A 23,986-nucleotide genomic window follows, 5' to 3' on the forward strand; every position below is an offset into this window, starting at 1 on the left:
TCTTTTGGGGTAGAAGTGAACTGTACAAGAAGGATGGATTGCACCTAAATTGGAAGGGGACTACTGTCAGGGAAATTTGCTAGAGCTGCTCGGGAGGATTTAAACTAGTAAGGGTGGGGTGGGGTGGGGGGGGGGGGGAAAAGAGGTGGTGGAACCTAGGGAGATAGTGAGGAAAGAGATCAGTCTGAGACTGGTACAGTTGAGAACAGAAACGACTTAAAACAGTCAGGGCAAGGAAGGACAAGGTAGGACTAATAAATTAAACTGCATTTATTTCAATGCAAGGGGCCTAACAGGGAAGGCACATGAACTCAGGGCATGGTTAGGAACATGGGACTGGGATATCATAGCAATGACAGAAACAATGACAGGGATGGCAGGACAAGAGGGACGGATACAAATGCTACAGGACGGATAGAAAGGTAGGCAAAAGACGAGGGCGAGTGGCTTTTTTGCTAAGGGATAGCATTACAGCTGTGCTGAGGGAGGATATTCCTGGAAATACATCCAGGGAAGTTATTTGGGTGGAACTGAGAAATAAGAAAGGGATGATCACCTTACTGGGATTGTATTATAGACCCCCCCAACAGTCAGAGGTAAATTGAGAAACAAACTTGTAAGGAGATCTCAGCTATCAGTAAGAATAATAGGGTGGTTATGGTAGGGGATTTTAACTTTCCGGACATGGACTGGGATTGTCATAGTGTTAAAGGTTTAGATGGAGAGGAATTTGTTAAATGCGTACAAGACAATTTTTTGATTCAGTATGTGGATGTACCTACTTGAGAAGGTGCAAAACTTGACTTACTCTAGGGAAATAAGGCAGGGCAGATGACTGAGGTGTCAGTGGGGGAACACTTTTGGGTCAGCGACCATAATAAAATAATGATGGAAATGGATAGACCAGATCTAAAAGCTGAAGTTCCAAATTGGAGAAAGGCCAATTTTGACAGGATTAGGCAAGAACTTTTGAAAGCTGTTTGGGGACAGATGTTCACAGGTAAAGGGACGGCTGGAAAATGGGAAGCCTTCAGAAATGAGAGAACGAGGATCCAGAGAAAGTACAGTCCTGCCAGGGTGAAAAGAAAGGCTGGTAGGTATAGGGAATGCTAGATGACTAAAGAAATTGAGTGTTTGGTTAAGAAAAAGAAGGAAGCATATGTAAGGTATAGACAGGATAGATCGAGTGAATCCTTAGAAGAGTATAAAGGAAGTAGGATTATACCTAAGAGGGAAATCAGGAGGGTAAAAAGGGGACATGAGGTAGCTCTGGCAAATAGAATTTAAGGAGAATCCAAAGGAATTTTACAAATACATTAAGGACAAAAGAATAACTAGGGAGAGAATAGGGTCCCTCAAAGATCAGCAAGGCTGCCTTTGTGTGGAGCTGCAGAAAATGGGGGAGATACTAAATGAGTATTTTGCATCAGTATTTATTGTGGAAAAGGATATGTAGACTGTAGGGAAATAGATGGTGACATCTTGAAAATGTCCAGATTACAGAGGAGAAATGCTGGATGTCTTGAAACAGGTAAAGGTGGATAAATTCCAGGACCTGATCAGGTGTACTCGAGAACTCTGTGGGAAACTAGAGAAGTGATTGCTGGGCCTCTTGCTGAGATATTTGCATCATCGATCGCCACAGGCGAGGTACCGGAAGACTGGAGCTTTGCAAACATGGTGCCACTGTTTAAGAAGGGTGGTAAGGACAGCCAGGGTTCTATAGACCAGTGATCCTGACGTCTGTGGTGGCAAGTTGGTGGAGGGAATCCTGAGGGACAGGATGTGCATGTATTTGGAAAGGCAAGGACTGATTAGGGATAGTCAGCATGACTTTGTGCGTGGGCAATCATGTTTCTCAAACTTGACTGAGTTTTATCAAAAAGTTACAAAGAGGATTGATGAGGGCAGAGTGGTAGAGGTGATCTATATGGACTTCAGTAAGGAATTCGACAAGGTTCCCCATGGGAGACTGATCAGCAAGGTTAGATGTCATGGAATACAGGGAGAACTAGCCATTTGGATACAGAACTGACTCAAAGATAGAAGACAGAGGGTGGTGGCGGAGGGTTGTTTTTCAGACTGGAGGCCTGTGACCGGTGGAGTGCCAGAAGGATCGGTGCTGGGACCTCTACTTTTTGTCATTTACATAAATGATTTGAATGTGAGCATAAGAGGTACAGTTAGTAAGTTTGCAGATGACACCAAAAACATTGGAGGTGTAGTGGACAGCGAAGAGGATTACCTCAATTACAACAGGATCTTAACCAGATGGGCCAATGAGCTGAGAAGTGGCAGATGGAGTTTAATTCAGATAAATGAGAGCTGCTGCATTTTGGGAAAGCAAATCTCAGCAGGACTTATACACTTAATGGTAAAGGTGCTAGAGAGTGTTGCTGAACAAAGAGACCTTGGAATGCAGGTTCATAGCTTCTTGAAAGTGGAGTTGCAGGTAGATAGGATAGCGAAGGCAGCGTTTGGTATGCTTTCTTTTATTGGTCAGAGTATTGAGTACAAGGGTTGGGAGGTCATGTTGCGGCTGTACAGGACATTGGTTAGGCCACTGTTGGAGTATTGCATGTAATTCTGGTCTCCTTCCTATTGGAAAGATGTTGTCAAACTTGAAACGGTTCAGAAAAGATGTGCAAGGATGTTGCCAGGGTTGGAGGATCTGAGCTATGGGAGAGGCTGAACAGGTTGGTGCTGTTTTCCCTGGAGCTTCGGACGCTGAGGGGTGACCTTATAGAGGTTTACAAAATTATAAGGGGCATGATTAGGCTAAGTTGGCAAAGTCTTTTCCCTGGGGTCGGGGAGTCCAGAACTAGAGGAGATAGGTTTAGGGCGAGAGGGGAAAGATATAAAAGAGACCTATGGGGCAACTTTTTCACACAGAGGGTGGTACGGGTATGGAATGAGCTGCCAGAGCAAGTGGTGGAGGCTAGTACAATTGCAACATTTAGATAGGTATATGAATAGGAAGGGTTTGGAGGGATATGGGCCATGTGCTGCAGGTGGGACTGTTTTGGGTTGGGTTATCTGGTCGGCATGGACGGGTTGGACCGAAGGGTCTGTTTCCATGCTGTACACCTTTATGACTCTGTGACTCTATGATTGAACTTAATTTGCCCAGCTGCTGAGATAGGATTTAAATGTACCTCTCTAGAATATTCTTTTAGGTCTTTTAATTACTAGTACAGTCATCTTACCACTGTACTCTGTCTCGTTCTCACATTCTCAACCTGGATCTGTTTTATAATTTATATAACATGATTGCTTCAGTTGGTCAATACTTCTTTGCCACATTCTACAACTACCACTATGGTAGTCTACTCAGAAATGGTAGATGATGAACTTGGCTATTCTTCATCCGGCACACTGTCTGCCTCTATTGTACTTCAATATTAATGTTCAAATAGCTCTTACAATTAGAATATGCATACAGCCTTTAGATGCAAATTTATTGAAACACTGATACACATGCATCATATGGCCTGCAGTTAACTCGGAGTGTGAATGGTTCCACCAGTTTGAACAGACATTTCAATGACCTCTGCACTGAGTCCTTGTTGAAGATTTTAAATGTAACATTGTATCACATTTTCTACTATGTTAAATTTTGCTTCATAAATTGTGGCTTTATTGATCACAAGCATAGAGAATTTAGCTCTCTACATAATAAATACATGCAGATCATACCTCTCAAATGTTCTTCTGTTTCAAGTCTGATTTTATTAATGGCATCATCTCTTGAAACCTTAAAGTGATAAATAATTTAGAATCATATTAATTTAAAAAGTCCAAATTGGATTGCTATTCATAATTAGTGTAATTTATAGTGACTTACTTTGTCATAAGTGAAGTCTGAAAATACACCACGGACCTTCTCAGAAGCAAATCTGAAGAACAAAAGCAAATTATTTTCCAGTCTCTTACAACATTTTCTTGGATAAACTTCATTGGAGACTGGTTTTCTAACTGGAATATACACAAGTTATGTGCCTATTTAACAACATTATAAGTAAATTTCCCTTCCCTTCCCCGTATTCCCCCTCCTCACCCCAACCACTATTACGTAAGCAACAGTTAAGAACTCTTTAGAAAAACTGAGCACTTAAACCAGAAAACTTTATGAAAATACTAATTGCAATGATGGGGTTGTGGTGGTGAAGTATTGGGTCAGCTTTATATTTGAAATGGTCATTGCTTGAGGAATTGGCAATAACCTAAGAACCACTAAAGAGGTTCATTTTATTCATCTGATCTTTTGAAACGGAAATAATTTAAATTTTGGATAAGCCAAATTCAAACTTTTTGTCATTCATGGACATTAAACTCATCTTCCAACATCAAAAATAACTTTTGGGAATATAAACAAAAACTTCATTGTACTATATTACATTCCTACATCACAAACTTTATAGAGCTGCTCGGAGGTCTCCATAAATTCTACTAACGAACATCAATATTCAGAACCAGAGTAGATTTATGGACATGTAAGGAAGCTTCATGAACATCATTTATGGAAAGGAGGCAAAAGAAAATACGATAGTTATTAATCAACATTTTGGATCAGAATAACTTTAATTGTTAGTATATTTTTGTTAGTATATATGTTAGTATATAGATTATATAATCTAATCTAATCTAAATTTTTGGGTGAAAAGTAAATTTGATATAAAAGAAATTTCCCTTGTGGTTACTAAATTGAAAATGTAATTTACATAATTCTACTACAGACCACAAGGGCAGGTAACAAAGGGACTAGCTATATGTGTGGGACACAGATTCACAGCCGATAGAACATCCTTCAGGACTTCACCAATTTTCCCATTTCAGCGTATAACCAGTTTTGAGTATTTATACTTTATCAGTTCTTGATTACTTTCTCACTCCCCCTTGGATCTCCAAGTCAGAAACAACGTTCTGTTATAATATTTCTGTAGCCAATTGCTAGGAGATGGTTTGAATGACAGGTGCACAATTCTGCCCTGTTTGTTGCTTCTACATTCAGGACAGCGCTGATTTTGAAAACATCTTTTGGACGGATTTATAAAATAAATTTAAAGACATGCAAGAAACATGGATCTCAACAAATTGAGTTAACATAGTCTGAACCATGAAAGTGAATGTGGAGGCTATTCTGCACAATCGCACTCAGATGGCTTTACTGCTGAAGAACCTATTACTTATACAGTAAATGCACAATATCATTAGGTGATAGTTGGAAGACTTCTTTGCTCATAAACTCTCATGTGTTAAAGCAGCATATGAACATGCCTCCTTTTCAAAATAAAGCACATGGTCAGTGCCTTGAACCTCTGGTGAGCAATATCAGGAGATTCCTGACACAAACCTAGAGGCTGCCAAGCCATGATATAGTGGCTTGCAGCACCATCATGGTATTTGGCTCAATCGTGTACATTCACTCCTGTAAACAAGTTCTCCTGAAGATGTCGACAATAAGTAAAATATAACTGGAAGAGTACTCCACAAAAGTAAAAATAACAAATTTATAAAAGACTGACAAACATTAAATTGTGTGTTTTTAAAATCAAAAGGATAATTGCATGCCACTTTTAAGCTCAAGCAATTTAGAGTCACGAAGAAACGCAACACATTGAGTATGATTCATCTTGTGCAATTATTTCACACTTCATAGTCTTAGTAGTATATTGTGCCCTGGGTTAGTCACCCAGTACTGATGGTCACAGCATTCTTTAACTTCTGTAGAAGACCCTTCTGACTTCTTTTTGCAACCTTGTGGATATAGTTCATCCATTTTCATGAAGATTTGCAATTCTCACCAATCAAGAATTCCGGACTTACTGTCTTGCATATTCTACTATTTCTGCAGGAGGAACAAATATCTTCTGAGGTGCCCTTTTCGGATTTCCATGTTCTTTAGCTAGCTGTTGAATGGCCAATATGATTTGTTGCGTGTGTTTGATGCCCATTTTGATAGCGTGACAGAAGTCCTGTTGCAACACATTCTCCGCTGCTGCGTCCATCATGACTAGTAAAGGGAAAAAAATGAACTGATTAATTTAATTGATTTCCTTAAAAGTCATGACATCTACCTATGAAATACCTTTATTATAGCTTGTTTTCAAAATTTTTTGAAGTATGAGCATTACTTATTGCCAATATAAAAGGAAGTAAGATGGGATTCAAATAAAGTTCAGCAGTCAAAAATCAACAAATTCACACCCCGCTATACAGAGTTCAAAGTATTTTATTACATTTTTGCCAAATTTTAAAGCAATGAGTAATATTATAACAGTAAACATTGCCAACGTGCCCCAAAACATAGCTCCTGTACGCAGGACTCTTAACTATGACAGAAATGATGTACACATTACGAAGCATACTGCACAACTACAAACATTGTTAGGTTTACTTATGGTTCTATGCTAGTATGTCTCCTTCTGAAAATGACCAAAGAGAGAGAAAAAGTTTCCAGCCCTCTAGGCCTTCTAGCTAGGGGCGGCACAGTGGTTAGCACTGCTGCCTTCCACTGCCAGGGACCCAGGTTTGATTCCGGTCTGTGTGGAGTTTGCACATTCGCCACGTGTCTGTGTAGATTTCCTCCAGGTAATTTGGTTTCCTCCCATAGTCCAAAAATGTGCAGGTTAAGTGGACAGGCATGATAATTAGCCCATAGTGTCCAGGGAATGCAGGCTAGGTGGATTAGATTAAATTAGATTCCCTACAGTGTGGAAACAGGCCTTTCAGCTCAACAAGTCCACACCGACGCTCCGAAGAGCAATCCACCCCCCTCTGACTAATGCACCTAACACTATGGGCAATTTAACATGACCAATTCACCTGACCTGCATATCTTTGGACTGTGGGAGGAAACCGGAGCACTCAAAGGAAACCCACGCAGACACGGGGAGAATGTGCAAACTTCACACAGACAGTTACCAGAGGCTGGAATTGAACCTGGAACTTTGGTGCTGTGAGGCAGCAATACTAATCACTGAGACAGCATGCCATACCTTGTCACGGGAAATGCACGGTTACAGGGATGGGGGAGCTGGGTCTGGGTGGGATGCGCTTCCAGGCGTCGATTTGGATTTGATGGGCCAAGTGACCTGTTTACACAATGTAGCAATGCTATTAATGAGGAAATTGAGTTAAGGTTAAAAGATGCCTTTCCACTGATTTATCTCTATTTCTTTTCTTCGTAGAAAGAATCACCCTGAAAAATGTCAGGAGATCTGGAATTTATGATGCACAATAAAAAGGCAATGAACTTCTGCACACTCTACAACACATGATATTGGAGTGTAAATCCTCTGCATAGATTAGCACCAATATTATAATGTGGTCTAGCACCCTTTCATGTGCATTATCCTTGTAATTAAAAGCTTTTCCTTGCTTAATGTATGTAACTTTAGAAACAAACACAAACTGATTCATTAATATGAAATAATTGGATTGTTATACATTTTAAACTTGTTACAAAAACATTAAATATCATAAAATGCAGCCGCACATCCCTGATGAAGCTTTTGGACTTTCAAAATAGAATAGTTAATATTAAAGCTATTAGTAAACATGACAGTGTGTAAATATTTTACTGCATAAACATATTTTCGAATTGGCAGGGAACAGCTGATGAGTGAAGATCAAATCCTTACCAACTTGGCTATGAGGTCCACCAGCCAGTACCATGTTTAAAGTACTTAATGCCATCTCTTTTCGAGTTGGGTTAATCACAACTTCGCCATCCACAAGGCCAACCCTTACAGCACCTGAAAGGGGAATGCAGAATAGAGTCATTTTTAAACAACTGTTGTTGTTAGGCAGAAAACAATACGATACTGAAGGCATAGTATTGATGAAAAGTACCAGGCTGTAAATATTGCAGAGAATGCATACTAGCTTGTGGAAACAGTAACATTTTCTAAGCAGCTATATCAGGAGCTTATAGTTGGCTTATTGACAGATCTTTCTCACAGGAATTTAAAATCTAAATGCAGAGAGTCATAAAAGCAGCAGAGAATGCCATTTGGCCTATCGAGTCCATGACTCCTTGTAGAGTAATCTGAGTCTCATTTTGTAATAACTACATCCATGTAACCCTGTAAGTTTATTTTTCTCAAATGCCTATTCCATTTCCTTTTGGAATCATTCATAAGCTCCACTTTCATCACCTTTGTTGGCAGTCAATTCCAGGTCATTATCAATCATAAAACAAAGAGCGGAGGATGCTGGACATCTGAAATAAACACAATGAGAAATTGCTGGAGAAACTGAGCAGGTCTGGTGCCTTTTCTCTCCACAAGTACTACCATACCTACTTAGTTTCTCCACCAACTTGTTTTTTTGTTTCACTTCTCCCTATTCCTTCTGCCAAATTGCACCACTTTACACTTTCCCTGTATAAACCTCAATCTGTCAATCTATGGACTTTCTGTTCACTCCAGTTGATTAATATTTTCTTCACCGACTGTCACACTTCTAATTTGACATCAATGGAAAACTTTGAAATTTTACTCTGTATTCCAATATCCAGCTTATTTTATGCATGTACTATCCTTTTTGCCATCCCCCAAACTGACACAGATCAACCTACTCAATCAGCCTCAATTTTGTTAAATAGACTTTTGGAGTACTTTGCTCAAACATTTTCTTTAAATGATGTGTATGTGCATATCGCGTTTATAAACGCATACACCTACCAGTTTCCTCATCATCAACCTTCGTTACTTCCAAAATTAATTAGTCAAGCATGTTTTCCAGTTTACAAAATCCATGCTGAATCAACTTTGACCTCTCCAAGTGCCTGTTGAGAGATTTTCTCTCACAATTATCACTTCTAAAATCCTACTCATCATTTATGCCAGAGTTCACTTCTTATGCATTATGCACCCTCTTTAATTGTCTCAGCCTATTTTCTATCTGGCCATGAAAAAGGGCTCTGGCTTTGATACATTTACTTTTCATGCTTGTTCAAAGAAACTATGCTGCACCTGAACAATTTCTTCCTTACCATTCCCCAGTATCAGACCCAGCATTCTTATTTGAACCAAGTACATATTTCTCCAGAAAGTTCTCCTGAATACATTGGGAATAACATTATTTAAATTGTAATTTGGGTAATTAAAGTCCCTCCAATATCAATTTACTGCCTTCTCATACAAATCTGTGATCTCCCTGCTGAGGTGTTCCTCTCAGTCTGTCTCTCACTAATTTGCTCTATTTGAAGGCTACAAAATACTTCCAATAGAGAGTGAACATACCATTTTTGCTTCTCAGCACAAACCAAATGGATTCTGTCCTTTGCCCTTCAAGGCCATTTGCTATTTGTCCCATGATAATATCTTCCAAACCAATACTGCCACCCCACCTACCATTTTAACTTCAATACTTTTTATGAACTTTGATCCTTGAATACTAAGCTCCCAATATTCACCACGTTAGGATTCTGTTGGTGCTACACATTCCATTTCCATGTAAATACTTGCCTGTGCTCACTAATCTTCTTCACCACACTTGGTGCATTTACATACATACACTGCAAACCTATCTTTGCATTCCTTGTAGTTCTTCTTATTCTGCTTCAAAAACATTACTTTCTTCTCTAGTCCATTATGTACCATAATCTTCTTATCTACTTCTATATTTTGGTACTCCTCTCCTTGACCCGCTTTAAGAACATATGTAAATTGTTGCATGAGGGCACTGGCCCCCGTCTGGTTGAAATGCAAGTATACCTTTCAAATAGGTGGTTCCTTCTGTGAACTGGTCCCAAGACCAAGCATCTGAAGCCCTTGCTTCTACATTTTGCCTTTATATTCCAAGTCTCACACCTCTGCTCAGCAGTGCATTCTATAAAGTATCCTCCTTAGGCAGTCCGAGAGGGTTCAGCATGACTCACGTATGCTCTGGTTTGATGGTTTCAGAGATGGTTAATGAGTCCGATGTGCAATCTGTAGGTTCAGCCACATGTGAAGGAAGTGGCACTTAAAGCGCAGACAAATTAATATTGAGGCTTGTGCATTCTGACACCTTGATTGGCCTCTTCATGTTACTGTTGAAGTTTCTCAAAGTATTCAGTGCCTTTCAAAACAAACCTTCTTCATTTTGACAAAGACTCCCATAAATTGGAGGGAACGTTTGATCTCTTCAGGGATGTCCTCAACAAAGTAGGGGGATCAAGGGTTAAAGGGGAAGGGCAAGAAAATGGAAGCAAGGAGTGTTGGATCCACCACGATCCCAATGAATGGCAGAGAAAGCTCAAGGGGCCAAGAGGGCTACTAACTCTGGTTCACTCCCTCTATGTCCCTACCCAAAGAATATTCCGTGCTCTATGATATTCTTTAACTCCACCTGGGAGGCAATAAACCTTGTTGGATTTATGATGTCCACCAGTGTCCCTAACCATGGAATCTCTTATACAGTTTACTGCTCTCCTTGACAATTAATGAATGTCTCAATGCCATTCCCAGCAACCTCAGAAGTCAAGTACCAGCTTGAAAGACTTCCTACTCTTTTGGATTGTCAATTTACTGTTCTGAACTTTCTCTGCCAGTAGGGTGACCATTGTTTTGAATATATAATCCAGGAAAATATTATCCTCTCTGATGGTCTGCAGTGATTGTAGCTGTCATTTAAACTTGGGCCCTCTCAACACACATGAAATGTCCTCAGGTCCCTATATGATGCAGTAATTGCAAGCAAGAGGTCTATATCCATAAATCAAAGAAATAAAATCTGTTCCTTCTTTGAAAATATACTTAATACTTTGTATAAGCTAATAAATCAACATTATCCTTTTAGAATCTACTCTCTTTGTAAGGACGAAGAAGGCAATTCATTTATTATCTTTTCATTATTTGTTAAGTTTGTTGAGGAAATGAATGAATAATCTGCTTCTATATAATGCTAATGTTAGCATTGAATTGGCAGTAAGATTATGTTCCTGTAGACCACTTTGTTGCCCCATTTGGACGATTTGCAAAACTTTTCTCATAAGCAGTTGCTGACAAGACTTGGAACTTCCTTTATAAATAGCGTTTGTAAATATCATGTAGCATCTTAATAGCTAAGAGCACAGTTTGCATTGCCGTCAATACAACATTTCAGATTACAAACACAGGTTGACTTCAGAAGTCTTGCTTTAAGGTTTACCCACCTATAGGACCATTCCATGGTATGTCAGACAATGCCAAGGCCGCAGAGGCTGTCAAAATAGAATGGAAAAGTTAGAGCATGGAAATTCTGGTATGTATGAAAATATAGCAGCACAAGTGGTCACAATGAAAAAAATACATATTGGATACATAAAAATCATATGAAAACAATCAGCAAATCACATTTCAGTGTTTTCAGAAAGTTGCTGTAAACTATAATAGTGAGTGCTTAAAATGGTCATACTTTGCCAACCTGAAAAGTAGTGCAACAACTTCTTCCTCAAAACTTGAGCTGAAACTACAGATCTAACTTTAGAGTTATGACTCAAAAGTAATATGTGAAACTTGAAGTGAAATGTTACTGTAAGCATGTAGAGTTTTTACACTGAAGACAATTGATCATTTCAGTACAACTTGCACCTTTTCTCAAGTGCATCCCTCCCACCAATCTTGTGTTTCAGCTCAAATTCATTTACACACCTGCTGATGGCAGATCTGACATGAACCAATGCAATTCAGTTGGGTTTTAATCAGCAATTGGATAATATTTTGCTTTAAAAACTTTCTGCATTATAGCTGAATGTAATAACCTGGTAAAGTTTAAATAATTCCACTGAAAATAAGTTTATCATAAAAATAAGTATTAAATTGTAGCATCATCTACAGCTAACTTGATTTTAAAAACAAATCAAAATGATTCTTAAAGTAATTATTTTTTAATTAACTTTAGATAAAACTGAATTAAATTCAAATTTGGTCTTGATTTTGTCATTATTTTGGGTTATGGCAATATTCAGAAAATTGTGATGACAAGAACAAAGGCCACAGCGTTTTGTTGCAACTTTAAACCAGTGTGTGACTTTTCCATCAGATATTAAGACCAACACTAAAATTCAAGATTTAAAACTCCGATGGGATATGCTCAGACAGATTCGTAATGGAATTTTAGTGGCTATATGGGTAGGGGTGGTGGTGAAAATCAACAGCCAAGTTTTAAGTCTACAATTGGTTGTTGCATCAGCACAAAAAAAAACACACCACCAAAATCTGTGTACCTTAATTCTTAAAATACTAAAATTGCTTCATCACCTCCTACAAAAGGCTCAAAACTATTAAACTTTTTACCTCCCTCAGTCTTTCCCTCTTCCTACAACCTTTAGGTTGGCAGCCCTTAATGACTTCTTCCTGCTTTATCTCATCTTCTGTCTTACATCTTGGTAGTATCATGCACTGTGGGCCTCGGCCCTTTATCTAGATTTCTTAATATAAATAAAAAGGAATGTAAAAGGTGGGAAAACAATTAAATAATTAAAAAAAAATACAAGCCGAGTAGTACAATTATACTTTTTTCTGTTTTGGGACACTGGGATGAATCTTGTTTAAATATGCAAGAGTGCCAAGTTAGCTTCACAGCATAGAAGCAAATTGCTTTGACCAATAGATCTGTGGCTAGTGTTTATACTCTACACAAGCCTCCTTCCACTTTATTTTGTCTCACCCTAACATACTTCTACGCTTCTATTCCTCTTGTTTCATGCACTTATCTAGCTTCCACTTAAATGCACCCAAGCTATTCACCTCAAATCACCCCATGTAGCAGCAAGTTTGATATCCTCACCATTGTACTGTCTATACCAAGGTTGTAGGTTTTACAAGTTCACAGCACAAAGTTTCGTAGAGAAGTACAGCACGGAAACTGACCCTTATCCTCGATAACAGGACCTTACCGCCCTCTATGCATTGCTAATACTGCAGTTATGTGTTGAAGATGTTTCCTTTAAAATCTCCTTTGTCAAGGAGCAATTTGAAATAACATGTTGCAATCCACAAAGCAGTTTTAACATATATCAAAGATCTGAAGAGGGAAGAAAGCCAGTTATTCTCTCTCACCAGTTGTTGCAACTGTAACAGTTGCCAGAAACTAAGAGACTTTGTGGTTGGTGTACCAACCATCTTGTCCCTTCTGTGAAGTAGGGAAAGAACCTGGAGAAAGGAGATTGAAGAACAGATAGTTGCAGCAAGACAAAAGGAAGATCCCAATGAATCCCGTGGGCATGAACTATTGTACTGTGTTTCCCAGGTTTTTTATCTTCTATCCATAAAACCAAAAGCTTATTTCATTTGTCTCTGTCCGTCTATATGTGTATTGAGGAGTTTAAAAGGGGTTTACAGCTTTAGCTGGTAAAGCCCTATGTTGATAGTTCATAGCTGTCTACTTTGTAATAAGTAGTAATCCTTGTTAAGTCCAGGAATGTGGTCAAATGATTTTTGCTAGTTTGATTCCAATAGACAGGTAAATCAGAGGTTTTGTGTACCAGATTAGATCATTAACTCTTGTGATTCCCCAGGAGTAGTAGGGCTTGAAATTCAGCTGAATTTCCTTAGTGTATTGTAACAATAATAAACATAGTTAAATGCACGTGCAGAGTGGAGGCAGTTCAGGGTATCATTTGACACAGATTTGCCCCAAGGAAACTTAACAAAGCTGAAGTCAAGGGAGATGCCACTCCTATTCATGTTTATGGCCATCAATGGAAGATGGTCATAACAGCAGAAAACCAGGTCCCACAAATGACCAGAGATTCTCCTGCATCAGCCAACGTCAATACTGTGTCTAGAAGTGCCGAGTAGACTGGGTGCTCCACAGCAGGTATTCAACATTGTGAGAACTCAACTTCTTCTCCATCTACTGGACATAGGTCAGGATTATAATGAAATACTTGCCATTTCATGGGATAGATAGAGCTACAGTAACAAAGCTCAGAATAAGCAAACAGAAAACACTCTAGGCAGTGATCCTGTCACTAATCTCAGATCACCACTGGTAAACTATGTTTAACGAATGTTCATTCTACCAAATACAGTTCAGCACTTCAAATTTACTTCAACAGCATCTTGCATCTCAGTAACTCCCAACAAGAAAGATGAATGTAACTTTGTTAGAGGCAGTTCAGAGAAAGGTCACTGAAATGATCCCTGGTATGGACGGATTGTCTTATGAACGAATACTAAACCAATTGGGACTGCTTAGGAGAAGGATAGTAATCTAATTGAAAACTTAGGTCTTTTAGAAGGGCGTAACAGCATAAATGTTCAGAGAACATTTCCCCTCATAGGCAAGTCTAAGACCAGACAGGATTGTCCCAGGAAAAAAAGAAAAAAATTTAAAACTGAGTTTAGGTGGAATTTCTTCTCTCAAAAGGCTGAGTGTCTTTGGAACTCCTTACCACAGACAGCCATGGGGCAGAGTCCTTTTGTATATTTAAGGCTGAGATGGATTGATGGGGGAATTATAGACTGGCTAGCTTAACTTCTGTAATGGGGAAAATGCTTGAATCTATTATCAAGGAAGAAATAGCAAGACATCTAGACAGAAACTGTCCTTTTGAGCAACACAGCATGGTTTCATGAAAGGTAGGTCATGCTTAACTAATCTACTGAAACTCTATGAAGACATTACGAGCACAGGCATCCAGTAGACGTGGTGTATTTAGATTTTCAAAAGGCATTTGACAAGGTGCTCCACAAAAGGCTGTTGCAGAAGGTAAAGATACATGCCGTTACAGGTCATGTATTAATGTGAATAGAGGATTGGTTAACTAACAATAAGTGAAGAGGGGGCATAAATGCTTTTCTGGTTGGCAATCAGTGACTGGGAGTGGGCCTCAGGGATCAGTGTTGCGACCGCAACTATTCACAATTCCTATAGATGATTTGGATTTGGGGAAACACATGTAGTGTGTCAAAGTTTGCAGATGACACTCTGTTGAATGGTAGAGCAAAGTGTGCACAGCACTGTGAAACTTTGCAGAGGGACATAGAGTACAATGTTAATAAATGTGAAGTCAGCCATTTTAGTAGAAAACAGTAAAAAAGACTATTATTTGAATGGTCAGAAATTGTGGAATGCTGCTGTGCAGAGAGACCTGGGTGTCCTTATATACGAATCACAGAATCTGCAGGTACAACAAGCAATTAAGATGGCAAATGGAATTTTGTCCCTCATTACTAAAGGGATCGAGTTTAAAAGCAGGGAAGTTATGTTGCAGCAGTGTAGAGTGTTGGTGAAGCCACACCTAGAGTACTGTGTGCAGTTTTAGTCACCTTACCTGAGAAAGAATATACTGGCACTAGAGGAGGTGCAGAGGAGGGTCACTAGATTAATTCGAGTTGAGAGGGTTAACTTATGAGGAGAGACTGAGTAGACTGAGATTATATTAATTGGCATTTAGAAGAATGAGAGGGATCTTATAGGAACATAAAATTATGAAGGGAATAGATAAGATAGACAGGGAGAGGATGTTTACACTAGTGGGTGAAACTAGGGGGTGGAGTTTTAAGACTCAATTGAGAAGGACCTTCTTCATCCAGATGGTTATGAATCTGTGGAATTCTATGCCCAATGAAGTAGTTGAGACTTCCTCATTGAATGTTTTTAAAGCTAAGATAGATTTTTTTTTGTACAGTAAAAGGAATTAAGGGTTGTGGTGAGAGGTAAGTGAAACTGAGACCATGAAAAGATCAGCCATAATCTTCTTGAATGGCAGAGTGGACTCAAAGGGCCGAATGGCCTACTCCTGCATCTATTCCTTATGGTCTTATAGAGAGAACTAGCAGTATTATCGAAACATCATCTCCAAGTCTCACACAATTTTGACCTGTAAATTCACCATGACCCCTTCACTACAACTGGGTCAAAATTCTGAAAATCCTCTCTCAATATCATCATGGTCCATCCCCAGAGTAAGCAATAACTAGGTATGTTGTTTACGTACCTCCATTTATTGCAAGTACATCAGGGTCATTGATACCATCCACTGCGATGAGGTTACAAACAATCTTAAACAAATGAAAGAATCATACCTTCAGTCTAAAACCTGATTATAAATGTTTCTACAAACAAATGTGGCATGTGGATGTAAGCTTGCTCGTTGAGTTGGGAGGTTACATCATCAGGAAATTACATCACCAACCCAAGGAAACCTAAACACATAAATAAAAAGTGGGCCATACTACCAGTACTTCACCAGATGCTCACTGATGATGTTACCTGGTATGGTGACGAAACATTTGAAAACAAACCTTCCAGCTCAGCAAGCAAACTTACATTCAGAGTAACCTGAGCTACAAATCTTCTCAAAACTTGCTAAACGAGATACGTTTTGATCATCAATAGCAGGCAATTCCAAAGAGGCTGCAAAAGGGGGAGAAGATGAAATATGACAGTATGCTAGCTACTAATATAAAAAGATATTGCAAGAGATTTCTTAGATATACAAAAAAGGGAATAGAGAGCCACAAGTCAACATTGGACAAATGGAAAATGAAGCTAGAGAAGTAGAAAAAAGAAACAAAGAAACGGTGGAGGAATTGAGTAGATCTTATGCATCTGTATTTATAGTGGAAGACATCAGCAGCATATCAAAACTTCTAGAGTGTCAGGGGACAGAGGTGAGTGTAATGGTCATCACTAAGGAGAAGGTGCTGGGGAAGCTGAAAACACACAGACAAGATGGACTACATGCCAGAATTCTCAAGAAGATAGCTGAAGAGATTGTAGGGACATTTGATGCGACATTTCAGGAATCACTGGAGTCAAGGAGGTCCCCAGAGGACTGTAAAATGGTTGATGTAGCACTCTTGTTTAAGAAAAGGAGGGAGCAGAAGACAGGAGACTATAGGCTAGTTAGCCTGACCTTGGCTATTGGTTATTTTAGAATCCATTATTAAAGACAGGATTGTGGAGTGTTTGGAAGTACATGGTAACAGTGCTAAGCCAGCATGGCTTTTTCAAGGGTGGTTATTTCTGATAAATTTGTTATAATTCTTTGAGGAGACAATGAGCAAGTTAAACAAAGGAAGCCAGTGGATGTGATCTATTTGAATTTCCAGAAGGTCTTTGCCAAGATGCCATGCAAGATACTGCCAAATATGATATGGGTCCATGGTGTTGGGGTTGAGGAACTGGCATGGATAGAGTAATGGTTGACTGGTAGAAGGCAGAAACTAAGTATAAAGGGGTCTTTTTCAGAATGGCAGCCAGTAATTAGCAGAGTTCCAAAGGGGTCTGTATTGCACCAGAACAATTCAAGTTGTGAAGATCTGGATGAAGGAACTGTGGGCATTGTTGCTAAGTTTGCAGATGACACAAAGATAGTTGGAGGGACAGGCAGTGTTGAGGAAGCAGGAAGGCTACAGAAGGGCTTGAGACAGGCTAGGAAAGTGGGTGAAGTGGGAGATGGAATACAATGTGAGAACGTGTGAGATCATGCACTTTGACAGGAAGATGACAGGATAGACTATTTTCTAAATGGGGGAAGGCTTCAAAAATCCGAAGCATAAAGGGACTTGGAAATCCTTGTTCAAGATTCTCTTAAGGTTAACGTACAGGTTCAGTTGGCAGTTAGTAAGGCGAATGGAATGTTAGCATTCATTTCAAGAGGGCTAGAATACAACAGCAGAGATGTACTGCTTGGGTTGTATAAGGTTCTGGTCAGAGTCCTTTTGAAACATTGTGAGCAGTTTTGGGCCCTGTACATAAGGAAGGATTTGCTGGCTTTGAAGGGAGTCCAGACGAGGTTCAGGATGAAGGACATGCTGAATAAGGAGTTGTGGAGGACTCTGGCTCTGTACTCAGATGTTAGAAGGATGAGATGGACTCTGGCAAAATTACAACACTGAGAGGCCTGGACTGAGTGGTATGTAGAAATGTTTCCATTATTTTGAGAGTCTGAACCCAATAACAGCCTCAGAACGAAGGGATGACCCTTTAGGACTTAGATAATGAGAAATTTCTTCAGCCAGAAGGTGATGGATCTGTGGAACTTGTTGCTGCAGAAAATAGGATCTTGATTGTTCAGGGGATCAAGGGCTACAGAGATAAGGCAAGATAATGGGGTTGAGAAACATATTAGCCAGGATCCAATGGCAAAACAAGTTCAATGGGTTTAATTCTGCACCAAACCTTGTGGATTACATACTTTTAAAATCACTCTAAAAGTCAAATAAATTATTAATATGATACTAACAGCCATGTTAAAAATTAACTACATTACAAATTAATATTGACTGTTTAAAATTAATACAATTTATTACAATTATATGAACAATGAACAAGAAACAACATTGTAACAATAAGCAAAGTAACTATAGGAGCTACACATACAATTGTGCAGCTATTAAAGTTTAATTGACGTTCATGTGTTTCAGTCACGATTTTAAAATAATATAAATTTCGCTTACAGCATTTACAGCTTGTTTAAATATAGATATTTCAACCAAAGCAATTAAGCAATATACAAATTTGGCAGATGTGTTCAAACTAGCATTTGCCAAAATGCCTCAGTCGTTAATTTTATCCATTACTTACCTGTGTATCATAAAAGTAGCCTGAAGGAAATAATGGCCTGATTGAACGGTCTGAAGAAGCAACAGAAAACAAATAATTTACAATGCTGAACACATTTCCAATTATGAAAGCCTTGGAAAACAAGCCTATATTTTCATCATGAGGCTACCTTTCCAAGCCTTCATGGTTTACCTTCTGAATTTGAAATGTAAACTGTTTTCTCTCCACAAATGCTACTAGATATGCTGAGTTTCTCCAGCTCACTGTTATTGCATGGTTTTCCTTCAACTTGACAAATGGGGAAACATTGTCTGAACTGGGCCAAAGACTTCAAGAAATGTGGTATTAAGTGCTACTCTGGATTTGCTGATCAGAGGCACCTTTCAACTACTTTCCATGCTTACTACTTATGTTTCTTTATTAAAATACTAACTAGGAACAAAAATGCTAACGCACTGAGGACAACTAACTGTTTGCTGGCCAGAAGTGTAATTCGCATTGGGTCAATGGATTCACAGGCAAGGGTAATTACCTTTCAAACCAGGCATTTTTATAATTCAATCCAAATACTTTTGACATATTCCATAAAATGCATGGAGCACATTTCAGCCAAACAACATCATGTAACGTTTTAAAATATTTCTACTCGTAAAGTAAAGCTTCTGTAGATATTAGGAATGGAAACAAGTCAAAATACTTTACGAGAAAATATTCATCCTTACAGTCAAGAGATGGCAAAATATAAAATTGTTGCTGCAAGTATCATCAGCTATTTTTAGAAATGGATCTGGAAAAAAAAATTGCACAATAAGCCTATTCTCCATTAGATGATCTTACCAATTATTCTGCTGGTCAAAATCTCATTATCTGTGTAGCCCATTTCTCTTCGTAAATAGGTTGTTGGTATTCTTCCTGCAGCAGCAGCTTTCTGACGGTAATCAACCTATTCAGAAAAGTCTGTTAGTCTCCAGCAGATTCTACAATATCAACCAGATATTAAATGTTAAGAAAAACTTACCACTAATGGCATAAATTGAGATGCAGTAGGCTTTGTTTTGCTGACAGCTGTAACCATCACTGATGTCTCTCCTAACTTCATGATGAGAAAACTAAAGTTAGCAATTTATAATCCAAAAGGCTTTTTTTTCCAAATGATCAACTCAGCAAACAAATATTAACGTATTCACACTAATTTACATTTTTTTCACAATTCTACTGTGAATCATTATAGTCTTCTTATCCTTTATACTCTGTACTTCAAAATGGCTGTTCCTTATGATCAGACAGCTGAGTTCATAGTTGGGCAAGCTGATATAAGGTCTGTGTGGAGTTTGCACATTCTCCCCGTGTTTGTGTGGGTTTTCTCAATCAGCTCAGCAGAGTGTTTTAATGAAATTAATTTCCAGCAGATGTAACCTTAAGGCTGCACACTGACCCAAGGGTGTTGCAATTGACTGTATATTTCATTCTGACAACAATAGAGGAGGGGCTTAATGCAAGGCTTTTGATAGGTCACTGAAGACACTTTGAGAGATCATTGAAGAGACCACATCAGGAGTTCTACAGTTAGATGTACTGCTGGGAAAGCAGCTGAACTACATAGCCCCCACTTGGGAGTTATGAAAAGCTGAATGGTTCTGTGCTTTTAGAACTGTGGGGAACAAATTCTAGGAATTAATAAAGAGCCAAATTTTGGACTCAGAAGTATTCCCAGGGTGCTGAGTAAGTGGGAAAGTCACTGGCTCTGTACAACAGGAAGCTGAGAAGTACTGGATAGAAGTCTATTAGCATTAATATTTCACTGCAGCCAAGAGTGAGAATTGAAAAGCTTAGAACATTATTTGTTTGAAGAAATGGGATAAGATTAGAACCTGGGGTGGGTGGTGCACAGGTTTAGCACTGGGTTATTGAATCTAGCTTTTAGTGAAGAGCTCACATTCTGCTTGTGAACAACTATTAGAGTGGAACCTGATCCTGGATCAGTGGTGCTGGAAGAGCACAGCAGTTCAGGCGACATCCAAAGTGCAGCGAAATCGACGTTTCGGGCAAAAGCCCTTCATCAGGAATAAAGGCAGTGAGCCTGAAGGGTGGCGAGATAAGCTAGGGGAGGGTGGGGGTGGGGAGAGAGTAGCATAGAATACAATGGGTGAGTGGGGGAGGAGATTAAGGTGATAGGTCAGGGAGGAGAGGGTGGAGTGGAAAAGGAGCTAGGCAGGTCGGACAAGTCATGGGGACAGCGCTGAGCTGGAAGTTTGAAACTAGAATGAGGTGGGGGAAGGGGAAATGAGGAAGCTGTTGAAGTCCACATTGATGCCCTGGGGTTGAAGTGTTCCGAGGCGGAAGATGAGGCATTCTTCCTCCAGGCGTCTGGTTGTGAAGGAGGCCCAGGACCTCCATGTCCTTGGCAGAGTGGGAGGGGGAGTTAAAACATTGGGCCACGGGGTGGTGTGGTTGATTGGTGTGGGTGTCTCGGAGATGTTCCCTAAAGCGCTCTGCTAGGAGGCGCCCAGTCTCCCCAATGTAGAGGAGACCGCATCGGGAGCGACGGTTACAATAAATGACATTAGTGGATGTGCAGGTAAAACTTTGATGGATGTGGAAAGCTCCTTTAGGGCCTTGGATAGAGGTGAGGGAGGAGGTGTGGGCACAGGTTTTACAGTTCCTGCGGTGGCAGGGGAAAGTGCCAGGATGGAGGGGGGGGGAGGGGGGGAGGGTGTGTGTGTGTGTGTGTGTGTGTGTGTGTGTGTGTGTGTGTGTGTGTGTGTGTGTGTGTGTGTGTGTGTGTGTGTGTGTGTAGGCCTGACCAGGTAGTCACGGAGGGAACGGTCTTTGCGGAAGGCGGAAAGAGGTGGAGAGGGAAATATATCCCTGGTGGTGGGGTCTTTTTGGAGGTGGCGGAAATGTCGGCGTATGATTTGGTTTATGCGAAGGTTTGTAGGGTGGAAGGTGAGCACCAGGGGCATTTTGTCCCATTTACGGTTGGAGGGGTGGGGTCTGAGGGCGGAGGATTCTGATCGGCTATAAGTGGGCAGCATGGTGGCTCAGTGGTTAGCACTGCTGCCTCACAGCGCCAGGGACCCGTGTTCAATTCCAGCCTCGGGCGACTGTCTGTGTGGAGTTTGCACATTCTCCCCATGTTTGTGTGGGTTTTCTCCCACAGACCAAAGATGAGAAGGTTAGGTGAATTGGTCATGCTAAATTGCCCATAGAGTTAGGTGCATTAGTCAGGGGTAAACATGGGGAATGGGTCTGGGTGGGTTACTCCTCAGAGGGTTAGTGTGGACTAGTTGAGCCGACGAGCTTGTTTCCACGCTGTAGGGAATCTAATCTAATCTAATCTACAATGAGAGCAGTAGCTCATGTAGTCCATTATGGTGTAGTTAGAGGGGATGTTTTAAGGCCAGATTTGCAAAAGTGAAGAATTGTGATTGCTTTTGAAGTTTAGTGAGATTTATGAACTACTATTTCAATAATGTCAAAGGGGGAATTGCTAAGAAATCTGTGGGATCTGTCTAGATTATATTTGCTATTTAATGAATGCTTTGGGGCATTTAATCACAGGTTAAATTGGATATTAGAATATAAATTGCGTATGGATTGCAGATTACATTACTTTGTAATACTGTATAGTCAAGCGCATTGTTCGTTTTTGTCAAGAAAAAGAAACAAGCATATGACAGGAACAGACAGCAGAGATCTAGTGAATACTTAGAATATAAAGGCAGTAGGAGTATACTTAAGAGGGAAAAAAGGACAGCAAAAAGGGGACATGAGATAGCGTCGGCAAATAAGGTAAGGAGAATCCAAAAGGATTTTATAAATACATGAAGGACAAATGGGTAACCAGGGAGAGAATACGGCCCCTCAAAGATCACAAAGACAACCTGTGTGTGGAACTCCAGGAGATGGGGAAGATACTAAATGAGTATTTTGCATCAGGGTTTACTGTGGAAATAAAACATGGAAGGAAGAGAATGTGGGGAAATAGATGGTGACATCTTGAAAAATGTCCATATTACAGAAGATGTGGTGCTGGAAGTCTTAAAATGCATAAAGATAGAAAATTCCCCAGGACCTGATCAAGTGTACCCTAGAACTCTGACGGAAGCTAGGGAAGTGATTGCTGCGCCCCTTGCTGAGATATATGAATAATTGATAGTCACAGGTGAGGTGCTGGAAGACTGGAAGTTAGCTAACATGGTGCCATTGTTTAATAAAAGAGTTAAGGAAAAGCCATGGATCGATAGAACAGTGAGCCTGATGTCAGTGGTGGGCAAGTTGCTGGAGGGAATCCTGAGGGTCAATGATTTACATATTTTGGAAAGGCAAGGACGGATTAGGGATATAGTCAACATGACTTTGTTTGTGGGAAATCATGTCTTACTAACTTGATTGAGTTTTTTGAAGTAGTAACAAAGAGGATTGATGAGGGCAGAGCAGTGGACGTGATCTGTATGGACTTCAGTAAGGCGTTCAACCAAGTTCCTCACAGTAGACTGGTTAGCATGGTTAGTTATATGGAATACAGGGAGAACCAGCCATTTAGAGACAGAAGGTGGTGGTGCAGGGTTGCTTTTCAGACTGGAGGCCTGTGACCAGTGTTGTGTCATAAGGATCGGTGGTGAGTCCACTACTTTTTGTCATTTATATAAATTATTTGAATGTGAACATTGGAGGTAAAGTTACTAATTTTGCAGATGACACCAAAACTGGAGATGTATTAGCGAGTGAAGAAGGTTACCTCAGAGTGCAACGGGATCTTGATCAGTTGGGCTAATGGGCAGAGGAGTGGCAGATGGAGTTTAATTTAGATAAACTTTGCAGGACTTATACACTTAACGCTAAGGTCCTGGTAAGTGTAGCTAACAAAGAGACCTTGGGGTGCAGGTTCATAGTTCCTTGCAAGATGCCTCATCGCATTTGGTACACTTTCTTTTATTGGTCAGGGGAGAGAGTACAGGAGTTGGGAGGTCATATTGCTGCTGTACAGGACATTGCTTAGGGCACTTCTGGAATGTTGTGTGCGATTCTGGTCTCCCTTCGATCGGAAGGATGTTGTGAAATTTGAAAGGGCTCAGAAAAGATTTACAAGGATGTTGCCATATTGAGGAGGATTGAGCTATAGGGAGAGGCTGAGGCTATCTTTCCTGGAGCGTCGGAAGCTGAGGGGTAACCTTATAGAGGTTGACAAAATCATGAGGGACATGAACAGGGGAAATAGAAAACGGTCTTTTCTCTGGGGTGGGGAAGTCCAGAACTATGAGCTGCCAGAGGAAGTGGTGGAGGCTGATACCTTTTAAATGTTGTAATTGTATCTGGATGGGTATATGAATAGGAAGGGTTTAAGGAGGATATGGGTCAGGTGCTGGCAAATGGGACCAGATTAGTTCAGGATATCTGGTCGGCATGGACGAGTTGGGTTGAAGGGTCTGTTTCCGTGCTGTACATCTCTATGACTTCATGTTAACTAAAGGTTGTGGTACAGATTAGCAAGGGT

The 23,986-nt window shown here is 40.0% G+C and overlaps 1 protein-coding gene across 2 annotated transcripts in view; it reads right to left on the bottom strand.

Annotated features, from left to right (window-relative positions):
* The window catches only part of LOC132819775 (polyribonucleotide nucleotidyltransferase 1, mitochondrial), a 75,510-nt gene that overhangs the window by 43,000 nt on the left and 8,524 nt on the right, over positions 1 to 23,986 (bottom strand). For both annotated transcript variants that reach the window (XM_060831528.1, XM_060831527.1), the window contains exons 3-11: positions 19,508 to 19,582; positions 19,327 to 19,432; positions 18,511 to 18,560; positions 15,917 to 15,980; positions 11,144 to 11,191; positions 7,644 to 7,757; positions 5,827 to 6,013; positions 3,845 to 3,896; positions 3,697 to 3,754 (exon numbers count right to left, since the gene is read on the bottom strand). In XM_060831528.1, coding sequence (XP_060687511.1) covers positions 3,697 to 3,754; positions 3,845 to 3,896; positions 5,827 to 6,013; positions 7,644 to 7,757; positions 11,144 to 11,191; positions 15,917 to 15,980; positions 18,511 to 18,560; positions 19,327 to 19,432; positions 19,508 to 19,582 — 754 coding nt within the window. The remainder of the gene's footprint in view (positions 1 to 3,696; positions 3,755 to 3,844; positions 3,897 to 5,826; positions 6,014 to 7,643; positions 7,758 to 11,143; positions 11,192 to 15,916; positions 15,981 to 18,510; positions 18,561 to 19,326; positions 19,433 to 19,507; positions 19,583 to 23,986) is intronic.

This window comes from Hemiscyllium ocellatum, chromosome 10 (genome assembly GCF_020745735.1).
Source record: "Hemiscyllium ocellatum isolate sHemOce1 chromosome 10, sHemOce1.pat.X.cur, whole genome shotgun sequence".
Taxonomy (NCBI): domain Eukaryota; kingdom Metazoa; phylum Chordata; class Chondrichthyes; order Orectolobiformes; family Hemiscylliidae; genus Hemiscyllium; species Hemiscyllium ocellatum.